This window comes from Hipposideros armiger, unplaced genomic scaffold (assembly GCF_001890085.2).
Source record: "Hipposideros armiger isolate ML-2016 unplaced genomic scaffold, ASM189008v1 scaffold_64, whole genome shotgun sequence".
Taxonomy (NCBI): domain Eukaryota; kingdom Metazoa; phylum Chordata; class Mammalia; order Chiroptera; family Hipposideridae; genus Hipposideros; species Hipposideros armiger.
In genome coordinates, this window is record NW_017731414.1 from 981,348 (window position 1) to 1,007,798 (window position 26,451).

At 56.4% G+C, this 26,451-nt stretch overlaps 4 protein-coding genes across 20 annotated transcripts in view; 3 read left to right on the forward strand and 1 right to left on the reverse strand.

Moving 5' to 3' along the window:
* The window catches only part of MYO9B (myosin IXB), a 78,651-nt gene extending 73,602 nt beyond the window's left edge, over positions 1–5,049 (forward strand). For 8 of the 15 annotated variants that reach the window (XM_019641941.1, XM_019641943.1, XM_019641945.1 and 5 more), the window contains 5 exons: positions 1,552–1,675; positions 2,137–2,220; positions 2,569–2,708; positions 3,403–3,530; positions 3,651–5,049. In XM_019641941.1, the coding sequence (XP_019497486.1) occupies positions 1,552–1,675; positions 2,137–2,220; positions 2,569–2,708; positions 3,403–3,530; positions 3,651–4,066 (892 nt within the window). In that variant the 3' untranslated portion in view covers positions 4,067–5,049. Of the gene's footprint in view, positions 1–1,551; positions 1,676–2,136; positions 2,221–2,568; positions 2,709–3,402; positions 3,543–3,650 lie in introns of all 15 variants that reach the window. The other 7 variants (XM_019641946.1, XM_019641947.1, XM_019641952.1 and 4 more) reach the window with 5 other exon arrangements.
* A 1,302-nt stretch (positions 5,050–6,351) lies between these two features.
* On the forward strand, positions 6,352–9,290 carry USE1 (unconventional SNARE in the ER 1). The gene is made up of 8 exons (XM_019641797.1): positions 6,352–6,571; positions 6,882–6,931; positions 7,091–7,169; positions 7,257–7,409; positions 7,944–7,956; positions 8,376–8,403; positions 8,666–8,840; positions 9,086–9,290. The coding sequence occupies exons 1-8, from the start codon at positions 6,431–6,433 to the stop codon at positions 9,266–9,268; spliced, it is 822 nt and encodes a 273-aa protein (XP_019497342.1). The 5' UTR covers positions 6,352–6,430; the 3' UTR covers positions 9,269–9,290.
* Positions 9,291–11,988: 2,698 nt separating this feature from the next.
* Positions 11,989–14,603, forward strand: OCEL1 (occludin/ELL domain containing 1). Of its 3 annotated transcripts, XM_019641808.1 has the most exons (6): positions 11,991–12,106; positions 12,444–12,620; positions 12,749–12,948; positions 13,555–13,720; positions 13,973–14,026; positions 14,203–14,603. In XM_019641808.1, the coding sequence occupies exons 1-6, from the start codon at positions 12,041–12,043 to the stop codon at positions 14,323–14,325; spliced, it is 786 nt and encodes a 261-aa protein (XP_019497353.1). In that variant the 5' UTR covers positions 11,991–12,040; the 3' UTR covers positions 14,326–14,603. The 3 variants fall into 3 exon arrangements, with proteins under 3 accessions (XP_019497351.1, XP_019497353.1, XP_019497350.1); XM_019641806.1 differs by having other exon boundaries at positions 11,989–12,106; positions 13,973–14,299; XM_019641805.1 differs by lacking the exon at positions 11,991–12,106 and having other exon boundaries at positions 12,344–12,620; positions 12,806–12,948.
* Positions 14,604–16,840: 2,237 nt separating this feature from the next.
* On the reverse strand, positions 16,841–26,445 carry NR2F6 (nuclear receptor subfamily 2 group F member 6). Its single transcript, XM_019641903.1, has 4 exons — positions 25,819–26,445; positions 22,166–22,260; positions 18,872–19,438; positions 16,841–17,592 (listed from the first exon to the last, which is right to left on the reverse strand). Exons 1-4 carry the CDS (start codon positions 26,103–26,105, stop codon positions 17,318–17,320), a joined length of 1,224 nt encoding a protein of 407 aa, XP_019497448.1. The 5' UTR covers positions 26,106–26,445; the 3' UTR covers positions 16,841–17,317.
* Between the last annotated feature and the right edge of the window lie 6 nt (positions 26,446–26,451).

The window sequence follows — 26,451 nt, forward strand, 5'->3', positions numbered from 1 at the left end:
CCGGGTGAGGCAGATCGGTCGCTGGCCACTAGACAGCCGCTCACAGCGGCTCTTGGCAGCTCACACCGGCTGCTGGCCGCTCACGATGGCTGCCGACCACTCACGGTAGCTTACGGCAGCCCACTGCAGCAGGGGCTGCAGTCTACACTGTCGCCGGCTACTCATGGCAGCCTAGCTCCAGGTTGAGCTGTTGTTCACCATCTTAGCTGTAGAGGGCGCAGCGTCACTGGCCCTAATGTGGGATCTGAACCCCAGGCCCTGCTGCTCAGAGCTGGCGTCCCAAACCAGCTCTTAACCAACGCGCCACTCAGCCGGCCCACCCCTCTGAATTTTTATGAGACTGAAGAACCACTAAGCAGGAAATGTCACAGGGCAAGGGGCAGATGTGACGCCAATGTTCCCAGCCTCTGGCAGCAATGAGAGCTAGCAGCAAACAGAAGCACTGGTCTTGAGGTTTCTTCTTTCCATCTGCAAAAGTTCTCCAAAAGTTCCTCAAGAGATCTCAAAAACCTGTCAGACATCAGTCACTAAGAGGATGTTGTTTAGGCTGCTTGTGAAAACAAGAACCTGTCACTGTAGGTGGTTTCACGAGGCCAACACATCAAGGAAGCCTAACAGTACAGCTCCCAGGCCATGCTCATCATAATTACTGAACAATGACAGGCAGCAAGGAGAGGAGCCTGGTGTGGCCTGCCAGATTTCCTTCCAGCCTCTTCCAGCAGTCTTTGTTCCTTTTCTTCTTATGTGCTTGTGGTGATGGGAAACTTGAGTTGTGACTGCTTCTCCATCGAGGCTGAGTCCCTATGTACTAACCACGGCAGACCGAGTCCCCACACCCCGTACGGACCACTCCGGGTTGAGTCACCCTGATACTGACTACTCTGGGCTGAGTCCCCCCAGTACTGACCACTCTGGGCTGAGTCCCCCCAGTACTGACGACTCTGGGCTGAGTACCCCCCCAGTACTGACGACTCTGGGCTGAGTACCCCACAGTACTGACCACTCTGAGCTGAGTCCACAGTACTGAGCTCTCTGAGCTGAGTCCCTCAGTCAAGACCCCCCCCAGGCTGAGTTCTCCCCCAATACTGACCACTCAGGCTGGCTCTGACCACTGAGCAGATGAGCTGCTGGTCAAAGCACATGTTCTGGAGCCCTTGGGTCCAGCTGCCTGCAGCCCTTAGGACAAATCACCCAGTCTCCTGCGCCTCATACTTCTCTGTGAGATGGGGTAATCTCCACCCTGCAGGGTGACTGAGGGGTCAGTTCACTCCAACCCTCTGCACATACTTGATCCTTCAAACAAGGAGGCTGACTGAGGTGGGACTCAGGCTCAGAGAGGTGGAGTGAGTCATTTGAGGTTCCACAGCAAGTGAGCTGGGGCGACGATGGGAGCCATAGCTGTGTCGCTAGCCCTGCCTGGTCTCCGGGTGGATCTCTGCTTTGGCCACCGTGCCCCAGTCTCCAGCCACCACCTCCCTGGACACCAGGCCCCCACACTGGCTATCCCTGGGGACAGTAACTAAGTCACCCTCTCGGTGGGCCTTCTCACAGGTGCGTGGAGATGCTGATCCAGGAACAGATGAGGAAGTACAAAGTGAAGATGGAGGAGATCAGCCAGCTGGAGGCTGCGGAGAGCATCGCCTTCCGCAGGCTCTCCCTCCTGCGACAAAACACTGTGAGTACCTGTTGTGGGGTGGAGCCTCGGTGGAGGGGCGTGGCGGGAGTGCGGTCTGGGGGCGTGGCCCTGGGGGCGGACCTTAGGTGTCAGGGGCGGGGTCTCACTTTCTTGACCACACACACCCCTGGCCACAGGCAGCCTGGCCAGGAGGCTGTGGCAGGGAGGTTAGGGGTGGATTCCCCGCCTCAGCCAAACGACTACTGTCCTCTGTTTCATGCCAACTGCCCCTCTCAGGGAAGGTGGGGGGTACCTGTCACCCACTTGGTAGTTCTGGTCATCTTACAACCCCTGCCCTTGCTGACCTGGGCCCCACCCATGGAAGACTGATCCCACAGAAGTAGCCTCAGAGTGTGGGGGGTAAGAGGACGGTTCCTGGGCTCCCATGGGAAGACCCTGTCCTTGTCCCTGCAGTCAGATGTGGCTCAGTGCCTGTGACACGACCTGTGTCTTGGTCATAGCCCCATGTGGTCATCCTCTGTTCATCTCTCTCCCAGCCATGGCCTCTCAAACTGGGGTTTTCGTCTCCCTATGAGGGGGTCCTGGTATGTACTCAATTAGTTGGCCCACCCTGCATGTTTTTGGTGCAGTGCATGCTGGGATTCCCCTCAGCCCCTGGGATCCTCATAGAATAGGCTCAGCATGTCCTAAACTTCCGGAAGTGCATGCTGAGGGAGACCCATTGCCTGCTGCCCACTTCTGCTGAAGACAACTAACCAGCTGTGCACCGGCCACTTGATCCCCACATGGTCCCTGGTGAAACCTCACTAAACCTGCCATCCACGGCAGAACTAACCTCCCCCGGAGCTGTGCACACCACCCTCTCCCCACCCACAAGTACTGACCTCACCTGCCCAGAGGGGCCGGCCAGACCTGTCGCTTCTCTGTTGCAGAACAAGAGCCCCACAGCCCGGGGAAGCAGCGGCGGCCCAGAGGAGCTGGGAGTGGTGCCAGAGGAGGAAGCAGCCGGTGATGATGAGGACCGGGAGAAGGAGATACTCATTGAGCGGATACAGTCCATCAAGGAGGAAAAGCAAGTGTCCCTCTGTCCCCTTCCCACCCTTGTCTGCACCATCAAGCCCCCATCCACTGGCCCCTCCACTATGCATAGGGGACCTGGACACTAGGGGGGCTGACAGGCCAAGCTCAGTCCCATCGTCCAGGACCCACCTCATGGAGTGCCGCTGTCCTAAAACACAGCTTAGGCCTCTGTTAAAACCCTGTGCTTGACCACAGGGAAACATGGTGGCCCACAGGGAAAGAAAGGGCAACAGGCGATGTTCAGATTTCGTCTTAAAGGTGGCCTCAGCTAGGGTAACCGAATAATTTGTTGTCCAGTCGAGATGTGTGAGAGGGAGTGCTATTAGAAAATGATTCCAGGAGAAGAGGCATGACCCAGGGCACCTGGCCCCACTAGTCATACAGAGTAGGGTGCTCCAGGCAGAGGGCACGATACATGCAAAGGTCCTGAGGCAGGAGCTCCTCATTTGCTCAGTATTGAGCCAGATGCCTGGCTTCCCTCAGCAGCCTGACACCTTCCTCCCATGAGCTTTCCAGGGCCAGGGGCATTTTGAGCCAGGTATGCTTTGGAGGTAGGAGGTTCTGGGGGCAGGGCATCCCATCCAGTATCAGGATGGCCTGCTCTGTTCCCTGTCATCCTGGCACTTTCCATGGGGTGGTCTTTCACCATGGGGACAGCCTTGGACATGTGACCCCCATCACCCCAGGGAGGACATCACCTACCGGCTGCCAGAGCTGGACCCTCGGGGCTCGGACGAGGAGAACGTAGACTCGGAAACATCAGCCAGCACCGAGAGCCTGTTGGAAGAGCGAGCCGGGCGGGGGACCTTGGAAGGTCAGTATTAAGGTAGTGTCTGCTTTTTTCCTTCCCGTGTCCATCCCTGGCAGGCCCCAGGGCGAGGGTCCATCTGCCGGTCCTGAAGCTGCAGTAACCCTGCTGTCTATCTCTCAAAAGGGCCCCCTGCGCCTGCTCTCCCCAGCCCCAGCACGCCTGCCCCAAGTCCCCTCCCCGAGGTGGCTGCCCCTCCAAGACGAAGGCCGTCGTCCTTCGTGACGGTCAGAGTGAAGACCCCCCGGCGGACCCCCATCATGCCCACAGCCAACATCAAGCTCCCACCCGGCCTGCCCTCCTACCTCCCTGGCCGGGCACCAGGTGCCCAGGAGGCTGCTGCCTTAGTGAGGCGCCGGGAGCCACCTGCCCGCCGCCCAGACCAGGTACACTCTATGTATATCACGCCGGGTGCTCACCTGCCTGCACAGGGCACTGAGGAGCCCCTGGATGAGGACAACCAGCTGCCTGGGGCCAAGCGGAGGTACTCAGACCCCCCAACCTACTGCCTGCCCCCCACCTCGGGCCAGGCCAACGGCTGAGGGCCTGCAGTGCCAGAATCCGCACATCTAAGGATGGCCCTGTGCCAAAGCTCCAGAGCCAGCATTCAGCTCTCTCAGAGGATCCGGAATGAAAAGCTCCAAGAGCGATATGAGGTGGGCACCGGCTCCAAGTGCAGAGTCCAGGCAGCAAGGGGCCAGCCGGGGCTGAGCCCCAACATCACACAGATGCACTGCCCAGAGCCCTGAATCCTGGCAGGCAGCCTGGCCCATCCCACCTGCCCCTTTTGTACGTTGTACGGTAACTGTTACTTTGTTCCTGGTTTACATAACTTTTAAACTGTAACAGCCTTAACAGAAGACCAAATTGTTTTTTTATATGTGTATGTACAAACTTTTATATTAACGCCCTTCCTCGCCCTTAAACCTGGACACAAGACTAAAGAGCAAAGCCCGTACAGCCACCTCACCTCAGAGGCTCAGGCCCGCGCTGATGGCTCAGGGGGCATCCACGGACCAGGACCCTGCACCAGGGTTTGGACACTTGGGGCACCTGACTGTTGAGTCTCTCTCAGGCTCATCCTATGGCCCGGCCAGCAGCCACCTGGCCCCTGTGCATTCAGAGGAGCAGTAGAGTCTTCCATGGGGATCCAAGCTATTGGCTGGAGCCAGGACATAAGGTGGGGAATGGCCTCTACCCAGGGCACCACAGACTTCACATCCAAGGAGACTCGAATGTGGCCATCACCCCTTCTGTCCACCGTTTCCTGAATAGAGGAAGCCATCCTTGGCACTGCCCACACCGTATCCAGAATAGGAGCCTTTGACTCAGGACCACTCACAGGCTAGGAGAGCAAGGCCTGTGTTTGCATGTACCTACAGGCCAATAGTGACAGCCTGGGGATCTCTGGAGTGGGGCTTCCCTCTCTCAGGCTCCACTCATCCCCAGACACCTGGAAAGATGGCCCCGGGTCTGGAAAGAGGTGCCCCACAAACCATGTGAAATAAAAAGTGCCTGAAAAGTGTTTGCATGTGATTCCTGCTCAGACCTGCTTGGGGTTGGAGCATGGGCCAGCAGGTGGGGGATCCACCCTGCAGCTTCAGGGTTGTGGCCTTGTCTGAGAGGACCTGCCTTGATCCTCCAGCACTCTGCTGCTGTTAGAATGTCTCACTTACTCCTCACCTGAGGGAGGTGGGCCTGTTGGAGGTGTGTGCATATTGATCCAGAAACCAGGGGGAGCAGGGAGTTACCAGAGCAACATTGAGAAAAGCCTGCTGTGCTAGGAGCTGCCCTGTTGCCCTGTTTCAGCACCCAGCCTCCCCTAGCCCGGGCCATCTGCCTTGGGGTGGGGGTGGAAGGCAATTCTTGGTTGATCCCACGGAGCCAGGAGCAACCTCCCCACAGACAGGCTCCCAGGCTGCAAACATGGGCAGTTGTGGGAACTGGCTGGCAGATGGGGTCCCTGAGGGTGGGCAACCAGTGGGAAATGCCTAGCAGGTGGGGGGCAGTGATGAACGGGAGCCCAGACTACACATGCGGGAGAGCTGGGGGGCTTTCCAAGGTCACACCACTGGGATGGGATATGGGTGGGTTTCAAAACCTGCCCAGGCTGCCTCTAGAGCCTCCCTTCATCCTGGATTTGGTCTCATCCATTGTATCCTGTGAGGACACCAGGCCCACTGGTGTGACCGGGACATAGGTGATCTGAGGGCTGGTAGGATAAAAGGGTTGCATGCCAGGGTCATCCGTGTGAAGCTTCCATCTTGACCCTGTCCACTCCAGGAGGAGGCTCGCAGGATGGGTCTTGGCTCCCAGTGGGCTGGGGCTGGGTTCTTTCCATGGGGATCTGAGACTTAGGGGTGACCCGGCTCCACCACTCACTCCCAGGGCTAACCTGTGTCGCTTTCAAGTAGATAACTGTTCCACTGCCCATTTCCCAAGGGAGGAAACGCCCACAAACGGCGGGAGGTGGAGTCAGGGACCGGGCTGGGACCCGGATCTCTTAACCTCTAAGTTTAGATGGTCCCCCAAGCTTTGGATTCTTAAGTCCCAGGCCAAGGCCTCTACCCCCACCCCCCGGGAGAAATCGGGAAGGTTGCTTGGATACCAGAGAGCTCAGTGTGGGAAGAACCTAGACATGGGTAAGTGTGCTGGAGGAATTTTGAGCAGGGAGAAAGGAATGAGCAGAGGATGCGTTGCATGTGGGCCTGACACTGAATGATCTGGTCCTGTCAACACTTCCTGAAGGTTAAGATGTTCGCGAGGAAAGCAGGCTGTTCAGCCCTAAGTATGGGTGGAACGGCCCCTCCTTAAAACAAGACTTCTGCTCCAAAGATGGGACAAAACGAGAGGGGCACGCCCGCCCGGAAGGAAGTCAAATAAAGGCACTTCCGCCCTCCATTAAGATGTCGCCGGCGGAAGGGGCGGGGTACCGCCGGGTAGTGATGGCCGCGTCGAGGCTGGAGCTGAACTTGGTGCGGTTGCTGTGCCGCTGCGAAGCGATGGCAGCAGAGAAGCGGGACCCGGACGAGTGGCGTCTGGACAAGGTGAGGGGAGCCTGGGCTGCTGCGTAAAGCCTGACTCCGGTAGGGCGGCCCCTAGGGCTAGCAGCCACTGGGCTGGCCTCCCCCGCCCCACCAACCGCCCTGGTCACGCCCCTTCCGGTCGGCTTCTCTACGTCCACCAGCTGCTTCCTCCCTCGTCCCTGGGGCTCTTCTGGCCCCGCCTCCTTGACACCTTGGCCCCTCCTGCTTTCCAGCCCCGCCCCCTCCTACCCCCGCCTTTCGTTCTCTGCCACTCTTCGAGCGGATGGGGAGGAATGGGGGGACCCGGCTGACACCCACTTTCCCTCCCCAGTATGTGGGAGCCCTCGAGAACATGCTGCAGGCCCTGAAAGCCCAAGCGAGGTGAGTGCAGGTGGCCAGAGGGGTTTTAAATCCCGGGTGGGAGTGGAGGTCCCGGGGCCAGCTCCTGTTGGGGGACCCCTGGACTCCAGTTCCTGCTGGGACGCTTCCCTGAACTGGGCACAGCAGGCAGGTTTCCTTTTTCTACGTCTTGTCATCCAGCAAACCGGCCTCCGAGGTGATCAATGAATATTCCCGCAAGGTAGACTTTCTCAAGGGGATGCTGCAGGCGGAGAAGCTGGTGAGCTGGGGCACTTCTGCTTCCTCAGCCCTCATCACGTTTTCCTGGGTCCCGCCCCTCTGGTGACTCTTCCTCCCTCTTCTGCAGACCTCCTCCTCGGAGAAGGCACTAGCCAACCAGTTCCTGGCCCCTGGCCGCGTGCCAACCACAGCCAGGGAGCGGGTGCCCGCCACCAAGACTGTACATCTGCAGTCACGGGCTCGTTACACCGGTGAGATGCGGAGTGAGCTGTTAGGCACGGTACGGCTCCCTCCCTGGTCCCTGGGAACCTTTCATTCATTAGGGACAGGAGTTCAGTGCCTGGGGAGGTCCAGAACAACAAATACCATCAGGTACAAGGACCCTAGGGGACCCAACAGCCGCTCCCCTAAGCCGTAAAACAAGGCTTTCCAAAAGAAGGGCGTTGTAACCAGGGCTTTGCTAGAGGAATGAGTTTGTTTGGTACAAAGCAAAAGTGGTACATGTCTGGTTAAGCCAGAGTTGGCCCAGTGCAAACCCAGAGTTTGGCTCCTAGCTTGCCACTTTCCACAGATAGACAAGGTTTTTTCATCTGTAAAATAGGATGACAGTACCTTTCTGATCACTTTACGTAAATCAGCTAAACCCTTCAAAGTGTAAGCTGTTGTCATTACCAGTTTATAGATGAGAAAACTGAGGCTCAAAGGTCACAAGACTTGCCCAGGACCCTAAAGGACTCAGGTTCTGAGAGCAAAAAGAACAGGTTTGGGGGCATATGAAGGTAATTGACTTCCTGCCTGTCCCTTTTTCCCACAGGACTCTGCTGGAGGTGAGTCACCCTGAGTAGAACAGGATTCAAGTCCTCAGCTGCTTGGGACAGGACATGTGTTCTTGCTACCCCCCATCCTTTGTGCCTCATCTAGCTCCCACAGGGTCCTGCAGCCTAGAGAGAGTGTCCCTGGGGGCATCACCAAGTCATTCCTGGAGGGGGTCTGGGAAGAGAGAGGAGGTGGCCCCCAGAGAAAACAGAAGAGGGAGGGACCTGGGACCTAGGGAAACCCAGATGGGGGTAAGGAAAATATCCCGGACAAGAGGGCATTTGAGCTAGAGCTTTGAGGCATGATCAAGAGCCCACTGGGCAGCAGACAAGATGGGAAAGGGCATTATGGTAGCAGACCCATAATGCTCAGGAAGCTGGAACACAGGAAACCAATCCTTTCCTTCCTGCTTGTCCTGTTCTGCTTCCAGAGCCACAGCCGGACGTCAGGAAGAGAATGTGAGTGTCTTCAGCCCTTGGGCAGAACTGGGGGGCAAAGGGGCTAGACAGACCTTGAGCCACTGAGGCACCACCACAAGCATCTAAATCACCCATCAGTTGACACTTCTGAGAATGCTCTTCCCAGAAACCAAAACAAAGAAGGGGAAACTGAGCCCCAAGTAGGGCAGTGGCTGTAGTCATCACTTCTGGATTCCCTGGGAACATGTTGGTCTCTTCCCCTCCCCCACCCCATCTTACATCCACCCATGTGTGGGGTCAGTGGGGTGGCAGGGCCCAGGCCAGGAGATGAGAAGCAGTCGGCAGCCGAGCTAGACCTCGTCCTGCAACAACACCAGAACCTCCAGGAAAAGCTGGCAGAAGAAATGCTAGATCTGGCCCGGAGCCTAAAGACCAACACACTGGCCGCCCAGAGCGTCATTAAGAAGGACAACCAGGTGTGAGGACTATGGGGATTCTGCAGCCTCTACCCTGGGGCATCAGAGAAGTTTTCCCAACAGAGGGGCATAGTGGCTGGGGCTTGGCTGGATAAATAGGAATTTGGTAGAAGGCAAAAAATGGCATTCCTAGCAGAGGAAACAGCACCAGCAAGGGTCAAGAGGTGCTGACTTGCCCCAGGGCAGTAGGGAGAGGCCACACTCAACCCCAGTCCTATTGATAGCCCTCCCCACCTCACCCACAGACCCTGTCACATTCACTCAAGATGGCTGACCAGAACCTGGAGAAGCTGAAGACAGAATCAGAGCGGCTGGAGCAGCACACACAGAAGTCGGTCAACTGGCTGCTCTGGGCCATGCTTATCATAGTCTGCTTCATTTTCATCAGCATGATCCTCTTCATCCGTATCATGCCCAAACTCAAATAAACTTGGCCCGGCCTACCCCATCTGTCTTGTGTCTGCCCTCCATGCTTGTCCAGATGTACCCTTTGGGGTGCACAAAAAGATAAGTAGCCCTTGGAGGTCCCCAAGAGCCAGAGAGTACATGAGCAGGGGAGGAAGAAGATCAGGCTTTGGGCCGGGGTGGTGGCTTAGCAACCCCCTCCCCATTTCCCCCTGGTACCTACCCCACACTGGACAAGGTGTGGCCCCTAGAGGCCCCAGGAGTCCCCAGTATGGTAGAGTCAGAACAAAACAATGTCTTCAGCCCTGTGGAGTCAGGGTGAGACATGGAGGGTGGAGGAGGAGTGGGGCCATACCTGGAGATCAGCCTGGAGGAGGGGGCATTGGTGCTCGACCTTCCTTGTGATTGAAGGTGGTAATTCAGGGGTAGTGCTCAGCACAGCCTAAGCTCTCAGGATTTTGCAGATGTGCTTCACACAGTTATTCAGCAAACAGCAGGGTTGGTGGAGGCCCTGCTCTGCCCAGGCCATAGTCTGATCATTTCAGACGATAACTGGGTGGGCACTGGAATTAGGACCCTGGAAGGGATCATGAGTGGGAAGTTCAGGGGAACAGTGGGTCCTAACCTCTGTCTACCCTCACTCCAGACTTTGGAGGCAAAGCCCCCAAAAGTGTGGTGACCAAGGGGGCTCAGTGAGGGAATGTAGACAGGTGCACAGGTATATGTCTGTCCCAGACCCTTGGGAGCATGAGCAGGCACTGTGGGACACGCATGAAGGTGCCCACATGGAGTCCCATCGACACTGTACAAAAACACCAAGTAAAGCTTTTTAGAAGCTCTAGTGGCAGCTTTTAAAAAAAAGACCTTAGGGCCAGCCGAATGGCTCGTTGGTTAAGAATTGGCTTGGGAGTGCGAGCTCTGAGCAGCTGGGCCACCGGTTCGGATCCCACATGGGCCTGTGACGCTGTGCCCTCTGCAGCTGAGATGGTAAACGACAGCTTGACCTGGAGCTGGGCTGCTGTGGGTCGCTGGCGGCGTGGGCTGCAGTGGGCTGCCGTAAGCCACCATGGGTGGCCGGCAGCCAGAGTGAGCCACTGAGTGGCTGGCAGCCAGTGTGAGCTACCGTGAGCCAATGGCCGGCAGCCGATCTGCCTCAGCTGGGAAGAGCACAGTGATCACAATACCAACATGGGCCAATTAAGTGACGTTCTCCACAACTAGACTAAAGAACAAAAAAGACAGCAACTTGTCTATTCCCCTTCCCCAATTACCCAATGCTGTTCCCTCCCCCAATTCCCCAATAAAATTTTTTTTAAATAATAAAATAAAAAATAGATCTTAAAAAGGAGGCTAATGCTTGAGATCCAGGAATAGTTCAATATTAGGAAGGCTGTCAGTAGCCACATTAATGCAACAGGAAGCAAAACCATAGAGTAGGTAGGGTGAAATGGTACTCCGTACTTGGTTGCTGAACAGTACAAAGATCTGTTACAAAGATCTCTTTAAAAATAAGAAATAGGTTTTTTCCCCTTATTTAGCTGAAAAATCTCAAGCCAAAGGCAGCACTGACTTTAATGGGCAAATACTGGAAGTTCTGCCATCAAAGTGAGAAGGTGGGGGGATGCCCACAGTCCACCCACGTCCCCCAATGATTTAACATTGTCTGGAGGTGTTAGTCAATGCAACTGGACAAGAAATGAGATTGAAAAATGAGAAGAGGCAAAATTATTTGCAGATAATATGACTGTCTATGAAAGACCCAAACAAACTAAAAAGCTATTTTAATAATTCAATAAACTAGTAAGGGACTTGATGAGTATTTAAATTGGTTTCCTATATGCAAAAAAACCTGAAAACTATATTGGAAGATCCCATTTATAATAGCAACAAAAAGACATTATTTGTCTAAACTAACTTCTTCAATATAGGAAGAGCTGCAAAAAAATCAACAAGAAAAAGATTTGCAGGAAATAGAAAAAGAAATTCAAATGGTTTCTAAACTTTCACTCACCAGATTAGGTGAGATTGAAAACTTTAAAAATACATTTGTGGAACTAAAATTGAAGGACAACAACTTGGCTGTTCCCCAATACTGTCCCCCTCCCCCAAAAAATACATTTGTGGAAAACCATAATAACAGGGTTGCAAAGATTTTGGGAAAACCAGCGTTTCTTTACATGCTAGTCAGATCATCAAAAACACCTCACTGAAGAACAACTTAACAGTATCTTTCCAAATTAAAATGCACAGATCCCTCTGCCAGGTAATTCCACTTCTAGGGATTTATCCCACAGATAATCCTCCCACAAATGGCCAAATAAATTTGCAGGTGAACATTTTTCTAGTATTGTCTGTAATGAAAAAATGTATCTGTTTGCCACTGAATTAGGACCTTTCCATTAGGAGACACAATTAAGTGCTGCTTCTGGAGACGGACGGATAAAAATTTCACTTTTGCCCTATAAGTCTTTTCTATTGTTTGGCCTTTCTAAGCATGCCTCTAGTGATTAGAGAAATATTAAAAATATAATTGCCTTGTAAATTAAGTGCAAGTTCGCAAAAAAAAAACAAACACCGGTTTTTCAGACAGACTGAGGGCCTGAGAGGGTGTCACCAGCCGCCCCCCCCACACACACACACACACAAACACACAGCCGGTTGGGATCTCCGTTGCACTGGAATCTGCGCTTCAAGGGTGTGAGTCCACTTCCACTGTCGCCAGGCCCGCCCCCTCGCCGTCAGCCCCGCCCCTGCTATGCGGAGCAATTCGGCTAGTTGGGTCCAACCTGCAGTTAATGCACAATCCGGACTCAGGCGGCCCCGTGAGTGGATCTAGGCACGGAGCCCAGACGCTGGGACAGGTAACCCGCCCCCCCTCCCCACAAAGGAAGCTGTCCGTGTGGCGCCCAGCCGGGACGAGGGTCCCGAGGGGGCTTCTCCAGGGAGTTGTCCGCGGGCTCTGTGCACCTCAGCGGGCGAGGATGCGGAGAGCGGGAGTTAACGCGAGCCAGGCCCGGGATACGCGGTGGCGTCATGGGTCATTTGCATAGCGCTTTTCCGGGTTACACAGCCGGGTTACTCTTGAGAACCAATTGCGTATGTCTATGCAAATACGATGGGGCTGGGAACGCGCTAGTGGCTGGAGAGTTGGCCGCCGCCGGGTTCGCCTCCAGGTGCATTCTTCTCCCGTGTCTACAGGCTGCCCGCCGACCACACCCGCCACGCGCGGGCCACGACGCCCCGCGCAGGACCTGCCCGCAAGTCCCGGGACTTCCGAGCGGCGCCTCCCCGAGGCAGATGCCCTCTCGGGAGCCCCCCAAAACCCGCGGCTCCCGGGGGGACCTGCATGCCCTCCCGCGTGGCGCGGGGCCCCCGGTAAGTCTGAATGGGAGGAGGGTCCCCTTGCCGAGCCTAGGCAAAGGATTCATTCCCTCCAATTTAAAGGATCCTGTCTTCCCCATACCCTGGTTAACTCCAAATCATGATTCCTGCGGCGTCTGCAGAGAGTGACGCCTCGAGGCCTGGAAACCAGCGTCTACCGTCCTTTGTGCCAACCCCAGCCAGGAGCCTACAGGGTGCGGGCCAAGAAGATTGTATTTGAGGATGAGCTGCCCTCCAGGCCCCTCCTGGGCACCAAGAAGCCTGTTGGATCTATCCCTGGGGGGCATATGCCAAGGCCTCACCCATTGCCGGACTATGAGCTGTGAGTCTCCCATGTGGTTGCTGATGCTTGGAAACAGGAAAGGCACTGAGTTTGAGACTTTGACAAGTGAATAAAAGTTGGCCAATCAGTAAGAGAAAAGGGGAATTTTGATCAGGGAGCCCAGAATGAGCAAAGAAAAACAAATTACACTGATTGGGGGAAAGGCAGGGGTTCTTTTTTTTTTTTTAAGATTTTATTGGGGAATTGGGGAAGGGGAACAGCCAAGTTGTTGTCCTTCAATCTTAGTTGTGGAGAGCGCAGCTAGCTCAGCTCCAAGTCCAGTCGCCATCCAGCTGCCCATCTGCAGCTCCTGTCGGCTCAGCTCAGTTCAATCTTAGTTGCCTGTGGGCATAGCCCACCATCCCATGTGGGAGTCAAACTGGCAACATTGTTGTTAGGAGCACATGCTCTCACCAGCTGAGCCATCCTGCCACCTGTTGGCACCTCAGCAGCAGCTCAGTTCGGGTCGCAGCTCACTGGCCCATGTGGGAATCAAACCGGCGATCCTGTTGCACATAGCTTACGCTCTTAACCAACTGAGCCACTTGGCCAGCCCAGCAGGGGTTCTTTACACTCACACTCTGCCCTACTTTCAACCTCATGCAGCAAGTACCCAGCAGTGAGCAGTGAGAGGGAACGGAGCCGCTATGCTGCGGTGTTCCAGGACCAGTATGCAGAATTCTTGGACCTCCAGCAGAAGGTGGGCTCTGCACAGGCAAAGCTCCAGCAGCTGGAGGCCCTGCTGACCTCACTGCCTGTGCCCCGAAGCCAGGTGAGCAACTGGATGGAAACCCCCACCCCACAGGCCTTCCAGGTGGTGGGGCTCTGGCCTCCAGCACACCTCTTGGGTCCAGATCTCCAGACCTCTTCCTCTTCCAGGCTGGGCTGGCACCACAGCACATGGGCCAACATCAGCCCTTGAGGTCCTCCCTAGGTGGATCGCTGTGTCTCTCTGAGCTTCAGTTTCCCAATCCCACCTTGGGTCCAGCACCCCTGAGTCACCCTCCTCCTTCTCCCCTTGCAGAAGGAGGCTCAAGTCACAGCTCGTGTCTGGAGGGAATTTGAGAAGAAGCAGATGGTGAGTCATGGCCTCCTGAGTCCCACAGCCTGGCCTTTGGACCCCCAACACTTCCATGAGTGCCCAGTTTCCAGGAAAGAAAACCAAGGCTCAGAGAGGAAAAGCAAAGGGTGGAGTAGCTCAAGGGCCGTAGGCTAGACTGCCCCAAGAACTTCCCCGGCTCTCACCCTGCCCAGGACCCCAGCTTTCTGGACAAGCAGGCTCGCTGCCGCTACCTGAAGAACAAACTAAGGCACCTCAAGGCACAGATCCAGAAATTTGATGACCAAGGAGACAGTGAGGGCTCTGTGTACTTCTGAGCATCCTGGCAAACAAGCAGAGGGACACATCAGGATGGGGGGCCCCCCTTGCCCTTGCTTCTCTATCTACCTCTCAGCTTTAGCTCTTACTCTTCCCCCTGATTGCAAATGCCTCAGCTTTTGAGGGTTAGCTCTGATGAACCCCTTCTCCAGGAAGCCTACCCAGGACCTCCTTAGGAACCCAGCCCTGACCCTATGGGGACCCCAGATCCAGCCCCATCCCCTGGAAGCAGGTCCTGCTTTCCCCATCCCAGTGGAATAAACATTTCTTAAATACATGCTATGTATAGCTACTTAACATTCAGTTGTCACCAAAAAGTTGTTCTTCCATTTTCCAGAGAAAAAAATATCAAGGTTCTGAGATCTAGACTTGTCCAGGGTCTCCAGGCATGGTATGATCCCTTGTCTATCCGGGGGCCTCCCTCTTCTCCAAGAGCCTCAAGTGGCCCTTCTGGTGGGAAGCTGAGGGGCCAACATCCAGCATTACCTTTTTGGCCAGGCTTGGGATGGCGGAGTCCCAGGGGCCAGGAGTTTCCACTGATCCAGTAATGGAGGCAGAGGACCCTAGCTAGAGTCTTGCTTGGGTAGGGCCCAGGAGAATTCATGTGGTGCAATGCTGGGGACCACCTGAAGGGGGCAGACTCAGCCTGGAGTCTTACAGGAGGCCCTGATGCCAACCAAATAAATGGGTCCCTGTGATTCTCCACTTCTGGGCACTACAGGCTGAATGGTGACTGACCCCAGGCACTGTGTGAGCACAGTTCACATGCCTGGCCCTAGGGTAGGATCCTCTGGTGTCGACCCTATGCCAGGTCCTGGGTAGGGTTGGTTGGGACGCCAGTAGGGCCAGGCTCCCTGTGGGGCCGTGTCCTGATAACCCAGCAGCTGCCCTCTTTGAGTCTTGGCCTTCCTGGGGGAGCCACAAGAGACGGACAATCCGGGAGGCAGACTGCAGGCAGGGAAGGCAGTGCCAGCCACTGGGTCACAGAGAGGCCCCCATCCCCAGATTGGTCCTCATGGAGCCCCATCCTCAGGGAAGACAGCCCTGGACGCAGCGTGACAGAGTGATAACAGAGGGCTGGATGGCAGTCTTAACAACAAGGGGGGCTCAAGATAACTTCTTGGAGGAAGGGCCATAGGGTAGGGTTTTGTAGAAGTTCAGCAGTCGGGCCTGGACAGACATCCAAGTCTCTGGCTTGGGGGCTGGAAGCAAAACAGGTGCAGTAGTCTTATTCGGTCCTCAGGTGTCCTGTGAATCAGAGAAATGGGGCATTGCTGCCCAGTCCGACTAAAGGGGACATACATTCACTTACCCACAGGACATCTCAGAAGATGCTGACCCAGGACAGGGACCAGTCCAGCCTGCAATGGGTTTCCAGTCACCTCTCCATCCCACTCCCACTTTAGTTCCCTTGTGGGGGCAGGGCATACCCACAAGACCCTGATTCATTCCACAGGAAATGGCCTTATACCCCCATCTTCCCAGACCTCTTCCCAGATGGACATGGCAGAGGCTGAGGTGCTAATGGGGAGCCTCTGAAAGAACTGGGACTGCCTTAAGGGCTAAGCCCTAGCCCAACTTTCAGGGTGAGACCCAAGTTCTTCCCTGTTTTCAAAGGGGCATCTTTGATGGAGGGCTTGTCTCTGCATGGCAAGACCTCAGTCAGGCCCACCAGTCTAGGCCCTTTCTACCTACCCCCAGAGCCACAGTCCTGGCAGTAACTCCCATAGATGCCTTTCCCACTGCAGCGCTGGGCTGCAAACTTGAGGTCAGGATGGCAAGGTCCCTGGTGACCTGTATCACCCCAGATCAACTCAGTAAGTCCACATTTCAAAGTTTGTCCTTAGAGGTCCCCGCCTTTCAAATGCCAATCTCTGAAATAGGTTTTTTATTATAGTTACATATGGACTCAAACTGACTCAGGCACAAAAGGGGAAGTCTGGGCTCATGGAATTGAAACAACCAAGGGTTTCAGGTATGGCTTGATCCAGGGGCTCCTAAGGCATCTTGGGAAATTGGTCTTCCTCTTTTGCCTCTTCTTTGCTTTGATTATAGCCTCCTAGTTCCAAATCTTGCCATCCAGTCTCATTGGCCAGTTCTGGGCCACATGCTCTCCCTGAACCAATAACTGTGGCCAAGGGAATAGAGGGCTCTGTTTGGGCTAACATGAAACAGAACTAGCCCAATGTTTCTCCTGAGGACACTGGGGCCCAGACACCATGATTAAGGGCTGACCAAAGAAAACAATGAGGTGTTTAGTCCAGGGCATATGTGAATCAATGAGGCTCACTTTCAGAAGCTAGAGCCAGAATTTGAACCTGAGCCATCTGTTGGGCTTAATTTCTAGACTCACTGGCTGACCTCAGGCCCCCCTCGCTGCCCCTAACCTGTTTCCCCATAACACTGTTCAACAAAAGCAGCAAGTAGGGCTCTTGTTAGGTTATGGGTATTCCAGATGGCTGGGAGTAGGTCCCCATGGTACGGTACCCTCCCCTCAAAAAACGACAGAGGCTGTGCAGGTAGGAAACACCTTTATAATTGGCCTTGATTCATTCATCATGTAGTGTCCAATGTGGATCACATGTCCAGAGATGCGTGGCGCACACAACCCCTGCCCAGCTGCAGCTGTCCCTCCAGTCCAGATGCCAGGCCTCTGTCCATCATGCCAGGGAAGCCAGCCCTAATGTCCCATGAGTTCGTGCCTGGGGCGCTGAGGGACGGGGCTGTCCCAGGATTGGAACCTCAGTCCCTTGCTCAATCTTAGTCAGGGTTTCTGGGGAGGACGAAGCTGGAGCCTGGACAATTGATCAGTCACTTTTTGGTTTCATGATCATTTAAAAAACAGAAAAGACAAACATTTCACAGTCTTTAAAAAATAGGAGTCTGAGGAGAAAGGCTGGGGTCCTCCATCTGGTAGTCCCCTCTGAGGCCCAAGCAGCCACATCCCTTGAGGTCTGCAAACCCCACCACAGTGCCCTGGGTCCTGTGCAGTCACTGCCCCGAGCCATAGGGCCAGTTGAAGGTACTCCCGGATAGCAACATGTCTCGAATCAGTGTCTCGATGGGCGTCTTGCCAACCAGGCGCATGAAGAATAGCTGGGAGATGAGGGAGGCAGGGACAGCACGCAGGGCAGGGAGCCGAAGCAGCAGGCGCCCGAAGCGCTGGGGCTGGGATGGGTACTGGGCCCGCACATACTCGGTGAGAGCCACCTGCGCCTTCTCCTGCAGGCTCTCCACGTGCGCTGGATCTGAGAGGCCACAGGCATCTGAGAGGACAAGGGCAAAGTCAGATGGGGTGGGAGGTGGTGAGAGGACACAGGGCCCCAGAGGTGATTGGGGACACCACTCGGGGCTTTGGATATGGAGGGAGAGGGGCACTCAGGAGGTGGGAGGTAGGGGCCTGGGGCACAAATGGTGGTATCTAAGGCAGTGTCAGTCCTCAAGAGATATGGAGGTGGCTTCATCTGAGGACAAGGACACAGGGGTGCAGGCAGTGATACCTCAAGGGTGGATGGGGCCCCAACTCAAACCTTGTCATGGAGAAAAGTTCTAATCAAGCTCAAGGGGAAGAGGGGGCTGAGGAGTGGACTTGGGGAGGAAGGCATGAGTGAATGTTGACAGCATCTAGATGGGGCCCCTTGAAAGTGGGGGTGCAGAGAAGGGGTCTTCTGGGGAAAGGAGAGCAAAGCCATTATTTATCAGACGAAAGCCACCTCCTAAAATGGCCTGGATTGGGTTCTGCAACTCTGGCCCCAAGAAGACACCAAGTAGGGTCTAGAACCTTCCAGAGTTGAGCCAGCTGTGCCACCAGTCCCTAGAATTAAGTTTTGGCTGCTGGATGGCTACAGTTGTCAAGGAAGGTACTAAGACAGCCCCCACTCCCCCATAGGCAAGGCCTCCAGGCTACATCCCTTCTCAATCCCAGGCAGCCCTGGCCACCTGGAGGCTGCCAAGGGGGCTGGTTGGGGGCCCTAGGTCAGAGGTCTGGGATCACAGGAATTAGGGAATGGAGGGCCCAGGACCAGGTGTCAGGGAACCCCTGCCTGGTAGCCCTTCATAAGTGCTCAGTAAATAGGAAGAGCACCCTGATCTGGGGGACTAGCGTCAGAGGGTTTGAGGGGCCAGAGATCAGGGAATGGGGGGCAGAGGAGGCCAGACCAGGTGTCAAGGACCTCCCCTCTCAGACCACCACCTCATTCTGCTAGCACAAAGAGCACTTTGATGACAGGATGGACATTTGAGGGGTGGGGCATCTCAGGGAGCCCAGAAATAAGGAGAGGTTGTGGGAACCTGAGTCACCAGTCCAGACCCAGCCTGGGGTCTGAGAGGCCAGAATCATAATTCTTAGGGAGACCTGGAATCCAGAGTGGGGGCATCAGGATGTCACACGGCCTGCACCACCTCCTCCACTGCCTCTATCAGCGCTCACTGCGTGTGCAGGGCCACAGGTCTGGCAGACGGGGGGTCACGGAATGGAGGGCTATGGGGTCGCAACCTCCCCTCCCCCCAGAGTCCCCCCTAGCCACTCCTTGGAGCGCATCTCACCAGGCGTGAAAAGCGCGATAGCCTTGAGGCAGCCATACTCAGCGGAGTCGACCTGCAGGCGGCCAAGCTTGTCCACCTGCTCCTGGAAGGCGCGCACCTGGTCCATGAAAGCCACAGCGCGCTCGGCGGCCATGGGCGCGGCGTGCAGACCAGCCGCAGCCAGCAGTGGCGCCGTGTGCAGGGGCAAAGCAGCCTGCGCTGCGTTCAGCACGAACAGCTCGCTCCAGCTCAGGCGCAGCAGCGCCACCTGGTCGGCCACCGGCAGGTCCGGGAAGAAGGGTGCGTGACGCGCCCACTCCACGGTGCTGAACAGCAGCCGCGCTGCCAGCTCACACACGTTGTCGATTCCCAGCACCGCGCCCGCCGCGCCGCCGCCCGCGCCGAAACGCCCGGCTGCAGCGGGGTAGGGCTCCGCGCGCAGCAGCTGCGCAATCAGCTCCGACACCGGTTGCCCTGGGAAGAGGTCCCCGCCTGCCGCAGCTGCGGCCAACGCCGAGCCTTGGGGGCTGCCCGAGGAGGTGGCCACAGCGCCGGGCAGCGAGTGCGGGATGCGGCCGCGCTGGACCGCTGGGAATGGAGAATGGAGATGGGCAGGAGTGAGGGGAAGGGAATAGGAGGGGAGGGAAGGGAGACAGGAGATGGGGGGGACAAGAATTCCGAGTGGGGATGAGGGGTCAGGAGATGTGGAAGGAGTGACCAAAATGGGTCCAGGAGGATGGAGGAGCATGGGAAGGCAGAGAGGGGAGAAGGAGGTCAGCCAGGGAGAGAGGGGTAGCAGGAAGAGGGTGGGAGAGGGAAAAAAATAAGGGAAAAGTGGGTATCCAGAGAGGCATAGGGTGCAGGTAGGGAGGAATAAAGGGGAGAAGGCAAAGTCATCAGAGGGTCACTCAACACCTCCCCTCCAAGGCCCACCATACCCAGCCTTTCCGTGGACCCCCAACTCCACCCCATGGACACACAGCTTGTTGGGAGGCCAGGGGCCAGGGTCTTGAAGAACCTGTGCCTCCATCCTGAGCCCCCGTCTGGCCCCCACCCCCACTCTACTTCCTGTGGACATTCCTGCTGGGTGGGAATAGGACCCCTGGGTGAGGAGAAATTTCATACATGCCTGGCCCCTCCCCCTGGACTGTGTGAGCTCTATTCAGAAGGGAGGCTTGACCTGCCAATCATGTCTCCATGTGTCAATCATGGGAGTGCTAGAGCTGAGAAGGGGACCAGGGAGGGGGTACCTTCCTAGGATTCAGGACCCCTGGCCAGTCTATTCCTAAAGCAAATGATCTCTCCAATGGAGATGGGATCATTTCTCTAGTTCCCAGCCCCATCTTCCCAGACCATGGCCCCCAGGAGCACCTGTCTGTCTGGGTCCCTGCAGTGGCCCCAGTGCTGAGAATGGAGTCCTAGACAGTAGTAGGTGCTCAATAAGCACTAACTGCCACCAGTAGCCTTGACTGTGAAGAGAGAGAGGACTCACTGTAGGCCTCAGCCAGTGTTACCAGTGACCAGGTGGGTGGGAAGAGGGGGCAGACTGGGCTGGATGCCAGGCAGAGACTAGTTAGTGAGCTTTAATGAGTTGGCATGCCCTGTCTCATCACCTCCATGAACTTATCAACCTGCCATGGAGCAGATAGGGAGGAGGACATGGATGGGAGCCAGGGGCTCAGGTTGAGCCTGGCTCGCAGGGGTGGGTGAACCTTCTTCTTCCCCCTTTGCTCACTTGGTTTTAAACTCCACCCCCACCATTCCTCCATCTCCTTGCCATGTTCCCACCTCAGGGCCTTTGTACTTGCTGTTCCCACTTCCTGAGCACCCCTCCCGCAGCTCTTCCTTTTCATTCAGTCCAGACTGTGTGGGTTCAAGCCCAAACTACAACTCTACTGTTCTAAGACCCTGGCAAATGGCCTCACCTCTCTACTCCCTGTGTTCAGTTTCCCATCTGTAAGATTTAGGAGATAATAAAAATGATGATGACACCAATCACTGAATTACATAAGAATCTATCTAACTTGCTTAGAACACTTGGCACATAGTAAGGGCTAGATGGATAACAACTCAAGCCAAGAAACATTTATTGAGCACCTTCTGTATTCCAGGACCTGGTCTAGGCACTGAGGGTATGTCAGAAAACAAGACAGAAGTCCCAGCCATCGGGGAGCAGACATTCTGGTGGGGGAGCAAGTAAAGTACAGAGCAAGGTAGATAGTGTGAAATCAAAGAGGATGATGAAGGATAATCAGCAGGGCTTTTATCTGAGGTGCTGTTTGAGCAAACCTTAAAGGAAGTGAGAGAGGAAGTCATGCAGGTGTGTGGGGGAAGAGCACTCCAGGTAGTGGGAACAGCCTGTGCAAAGGCCCTGAGGTAGGACTATCCTTGGGACATGAGCTGTGATTATGATGCTATCCACCCTTGAGACTAGAGATCAGAAGCCCTACTTTGAAATACAGCAGGATTTTAGGTCAAACGGATAAGAGGAGGCAAAATCCAGGAGAAGGGAAGAGGCAAAGAGTCACCCCAAACTTAAAAGGACCAGAGTGATCAGATGGTTTTAAGAGACAGTCTGAGCGGCCATTCCCAGCTTTTTCTAGAAGCCCAGCAGAGAAGAAGCCAACTTTAGACCAGGAGAGACTCAGGTTAGATGTAGTGAAGAACTGCCGGCCTAGCCCGTGAGACTCCAGACGGAGACATGACGTGCAGCATGGGGGCCAGACCTGTTCTCGAGCCCCCAGGCTCTGAGTGGAAGTCTCTGGGTTCCATTTCATTTCTAAGGGTGGAGTTTCTAGGCCCAGCTGCCAGCACATGTCTACCCAAGTCCCTGGGGCAGGGACAAGAGGCTGGGTCTCCCTCTGGCTCCCAGGGCCCGGGGTCAGGTGGAAAGACAGGCTGCCCTTTGACTTAATCGGGTGAGTTCCTGCCTTGGGCAAACACAAAGCAGGGGTGGAGGGGTGGGGAGAGAGAGCAAGTCAAATAAAATATATATCCTTGTTCAGAAAGCCATGGCCAGGCTAGGAGGCAGGGGGCATCACTGAGGTGTCAGAGCTAGGGCACTTGCCTCGTAGGCTGGGGTCTGGAGAACAGTCCTAACAGGGGCCCAAGTCAGGGCATCCCTTGTAGCCCCAGCTCCAGCACAGCTACCAGGCGGCCATGAATAATTGGATTCCTCCAACCCAGGGCCAGACTGAGACCCGTGGGATCTCGGATCAGTGGTAACAAGGTTAGCAGGAGCCAGACCCCAAGAGAGGGAGTGAAAGACAGGTTGTTTGTCTATGCCCTGCCTGCCCCACCCCAGCAGAGACTCACCCTCCTTCCTCATGCCCACCCGGAAGCACTTCTTGAGGCGGCAGTATTGGCACTGGTTCCGGTGATGCTGGTCAATCTGGCAGTCACGGTTGGACCTGAGGGCACACAGAGGTCACCGTGGGGGTCACCATGACACCCATGTCCTGCTCCTTGAGCCACCCTGTGAGCCTTCTCTGAAGGCTGCACCTGGGAAATACCAGTGCCCCCACACCCAGGGCTGGGCAGGTAGGCTCAAAGGGGTGCACCGGCTAGGCCTACAGATCTGCAAAGAGGAAAAGATGATAACAACAGATGAATAGGAGTCTGTGGCAAAGTATATTAACACACCAGGGAAGGTATGTTGAAACTGGGTTTGAAGGATGAATAGAAGTTCCCCAGGTGAATGGAAAGGTAATTCCAGGCAGAGAGTACAAGGAGAGCAAAAGGTTGGAAATGTGAATATATAGAGACCTAAACAGTTTAATTTTACATGGTCATTATCAGGCTAAGGAGCGAGGTCTTTGTCCCAAGGGCAATGTGAGAGCACAGAAGGTACACAGTCAAGGAGCGGGGTTTCGTGAATTGACTGAGGGAGCAGAGGCCAGGCCAGACTAGGGCCAATCCTCTATGGGGTCACAGCAATTGTAGGGCCCCATCATAATTGCCCTGTACAAGGCCACCACCAATGAATGAATGAATGAGAGAATGAAGGAATGAACGAACGAACTCCTGTCCCCACTTTAAGACCCCATGTCCACGTCCCTTCCTCTGGGAAGACCTTCCAGCTCCTAAGTGAACCCAAGAAGCTTCTTCCTGGTGGCCCTCAGAAAAGGGCTGGGAGGAGACAAGCGGCCCCACCCTGCAAGGCAGTGAGCTCCCTGTCCAGAGTCAACCCCAAGCAGGAGAATTCAGGTGCTTGTTCTTCAAATGTCCCCAGCACCTTTTCCCTTGGCCCCTGCCCTGCCATACTTCTCTCCACCCTGAGTTCAGCATTCTTTGAGGACTGGACTTAGGGCAGAAACCCCTGGGGTTCCAGCTGGGCACCGAGAAGGTCACTCAGAGACAGCCACAGTGAAACAATCAAGTTAAAAATCAAACACATCTCAGCTAGATATGCAGCCCTGACCCTGGGGTGGCAACTTCTCCGCCAATCCTTGGTTTCCTCATCTGGAAAAGGGAGGCCAGCTCCATATGGGATGTGTTGGGTCGGAGGGAATCTGAGGGGCTCTGGGGAAGGGCATCGGACCCAGCCCCAGCCAGGGGTGCCAATGGCAGCTTTAGGAGAGCTGGGCCTCTGGGGGGGGCCTCTGAGTGCCCAGATCCTACAGTGGCAGCCTCTGAGCCCAAGCCTCTGGCCCCCGCCGGCCCCAACCCCCAGAAGGAGGCCCTTCTAGGGCAAAGGTAGCTCAGGCAGAACCAGAACAAAGCCCAGCAGGCAAGCAGTGGGAGGGTCCTGGGCAGCCGGCTGGAAACAGCCAAGCCTGGGGTAGGCGGGTAGGCAGGGGCCCAGCTCAGGGCCCCATGACCTCAGGGGAGGCCCTAACCTTCTGCCTCAACTTCCCCAGCAATGGAGTCAAGACAGCTCTCCTGGTCCTCCACATGGGGAAACAGAAAGTTCTACCTATTATCTCACCTAAAGAGTACATGCTTGGTCCTACCCCAGGGCCCAACTCAGCCTCCTCCCTGGGCTTCCGGCTTCCAGTTCAATTTGATCAGAGCCCCTCCCTTGCTCACACATCCTCCATGGCTCCCTATGGCCCTCAGTTGAGCATTTCAGGCACACTCAGCTCTAACTTCTCCCCTGCCTGGGTAATCTCATCTTACAACACTGCTCCCCAACTTGCCACTGGGCATCTGCCTGGGCCAAACCCCTCATGCTCTAAGGCCCACCTCCCATGGTCCTCCAGGCAGCCCTCCCTGCCAGGCAGGCAGAGCCCCTTGCTCCCTCCTGGGATCCCAGACCAACCCCTTCCTCTGGCTGAGCCCAAACCCCACAAGCTGGGAGCATCTGCATCTCACTGTGTCTCCTCCAGACCGAGAGGGCTGAGCTTGGAGCTTGGGTCTCTCTGGGAGGCTGGCATCATACCACCCAGGCTGAGCCCTGAAGGAACTTTGCTGAATCAATCTGAGGCTCAGAGAGGGCAGTGACTTCATCTGGTGACACAGCACAGAACTTTTGAAGAAACTGCCTGCCCCTAACAATGCCCCCTTCCCCACCTTGGTGCTCCCTGTCCCCGCTATCAGGTAACCTCTGGGACCTCAAAACCTCCTGAGCCCCTCCCTTGCCCTCCCCAAAGACCCAGCCAGAGAGCAGACAGTTATTCCAGCAGCAAGAATGAGGCCAAAGTCTGGTGGCCCAGTTAGCACTGGAGGTGGGAGGAAGCCAGCACACGCGCGCACACACACACACACACACACACACACACACACACACACTCCCCCCCCAGACAGGCCCCGGACCTGGGGCCAAACTCTAGGTGCCCAGGGCCCAGCCAGTATCCTTACCAACAAGCCCTCCCTGGGGTGGGCCCTGACCCTGACTTAGCTGCCTCCCTTTTCCCCACCCACAAGTCCCCCTTGCTAAGCCCCAATTGGAGCAGGGTCCCTCCCTGGGTAACCCAACACAGTCACTAGGACCCATCTGGACCACAGTTTTGCACATATGAAAATGGGGCTCCCCATACTTGCTCTGCAGAACCCGGGTATGCTCATGGGAGACGCAGAGTAGGGGCTTGTCAATGGAGCAAAAGGATGCTCACCCAAGAGTCACAGTGGGAAGGGGGCTCTGGGCTGGACACCTAACCCCAGTTCCAACCAGAGAAGCTAGCAAGGCCCTGCCCTGTCAGTGTGGACTCCAACCTAGCACAGCCCAGGCCTTCTTGGAAACATTCACCCCACCCTGTCTCCTAGCCACCGAAGTTTCAGGGATTTTCCAGGAGCCCCAGGTCTGCTCCCACTCCTGGCTGCGGGGGTGGAGCAACAGAGGTGCGGTCAAATCCAGCCGCCCTCCCCGTCCTCCTCGCCCTCCAGCGGCAGTTTCCGGTGACCCAAGACCCAGGGTGAGCCTAGGGGGGTTCCCCCCTGATGGGCAGCCCCAGCTACCCCCCACAGCGGGGCCCCCCATGCCAAGGAGGCCGCCCTGTGCCACCTCTATCTTGCTCCCGCCTCCGCCTCTGTGGCCAGGGCGACTTTGGAAGTGATGTTTGACCCCAAGGGCGCGCCGTATTGATCCGCGCGGCCGCAGACAATGGCCCCTGGACGCTGCAAGCTGCACAGTGCATGTTCCACGTTCGATTCCCGCGGGGTCCCCGTGCAAAGACGTTCCCAAAAGAAGGGGTGCCCTGGGGTTAGGGTCCCACCCCTGACAGCACCCCAACCTCTCCCTGTGCGGGAGATGACCCCTCTCGGGAGAAAATCCAGAGAGGGAGGAGAAGCAAGGAACTGGGGCAGAAGGCGTTTTAAGGGACCACCTGATGGGGGTACCTGCGTCCATACGGTGTCGACTGTATACACAATCTCAGGAATGGAATGGAGAGGAGGAAAGGGGGCTGTACCCCTACCTCAGAGGGGAAGTGGAGGCCCAAGGAAGGTCAGCGCCAGGCCCAAGGTGACCGAGCAGGTCAGGGCCCCGGCCAGGTCGGGTACAGGCGGCGGGGCGCGGAAGGGGTGCTCACCGACAGGTGTAGCTGAGGTTGCGGCGGATGCTCCGCTTGAAGAAGCTCTTGCAGCCCTCGCAGGTGAAGACGCCGTAATGCTTGCCGCTCGACTTGTCCCCGCACACCACGCAGTCCACCTGCAGCCCGGGCCGCTCCTCGTCGCCCGGCTCCGCGTCGCTGGCGGCGCCGGGGGGTGAGGCCGAGTCTTCCTCGGCAGCGCGCGGGTAGCCTCCCGCCTTGTCCACACCGTTCGTGTCACCACCGCCGCCGCCAGGGCCGCCCCAGCCGCCGGTCACCATGGCCATAGCCCCAGGGCAGCGGGGCCAGGGGCGCCTCCTCCGCGCTCCTCCCTCCGGGCACCCCTGTCGGCCCGGGGGACTCTACCCGGTGTGCATCCGGCCCCGGTGCGCGGGGGGCTCCGGCTGCACCCCCCAAAAAAGTTTTGCAGCAACTTCCTGCGGCCGGTCCGCGCGCCCGGACGAAACTGGTCGGGCCGGTTCCAGGCCAACTTTCCCACGCGTGCGCGGGGCCAGGCCCCGGGCCGGGGGGGCACGCTAGAGGCGCGGGCCGAGGGCCCGGAGGACTTGCGCCCCGCCGCCCTGGGGCCCCGGCGGGGGCGCGCGGGCCATGGCCCGGCCCGAGCTGCGCGGG

Coding starts and splice junctions, on each gene's coding strand:
- USE1 (XM_019641797.1), top strand. CDS start 6,431: ATGTCGCCGGCGGAAGGGGCGGGGTACCGCCGGGTAGTGATGGCCGCG. Junction 6,572..6,881: donor ACGAGTGGCGTCTGGACAAG/GTGAGGGGAGCC, acceptor TTCCCTCCCCAG/TATGTGGGAGCCCTCGAGAA. Junction 6,932..7,090: donor GCCCTGAAAGCCCAAGCGAG/GTGAGTGCAGGT, acceptor CTTGTCATCCAG/CAAACCGGCCTCCGAGGTGA.
- OCEL1 (XM_019641806.1), top strand. CDS start 12,041: ATGCACAATCCGGACTCAGGCGGCCCCGTGAGTGGATCTAGGCACGGA. Junction 12,621..12,748: donor CGCGTGGCGCGGGGCCCCCG/GTAAGTCTGAAT, acceptor CGGCGTCTGCAG/AGAGTGACGCCTCGAGGCCT. Junction 13,721..13,972: donor TGCCTGTGCCCCGAAGCCAG/GTGAGCAACTGG, acceptor CTCCCCTTGCAG/AAGGAGGCTCAAGTCACAGC.
- NR2F6 (XM_019641903.1), bottom strand. CDS start 26,105: ATGGCCATGGTGACCGGCGGCTGGGGCGGCCCTGGCGGCGGCGGTGGT. Junction 19,439..22,165: donor GGTGGGCATGAGGAAGGAGG/GTGAGTCTCTGC, acceptor CTCCATTCCCAG/CGGTCCAGCGCGGCCGCATC. Junction 17,593..18,871: donor TATCGCGCTTTTCACGCCTG/GTGAGATGCGCT, acceptor TTGTCCTCTCAG/ATGCCTGTGGCCTCTCAGAT.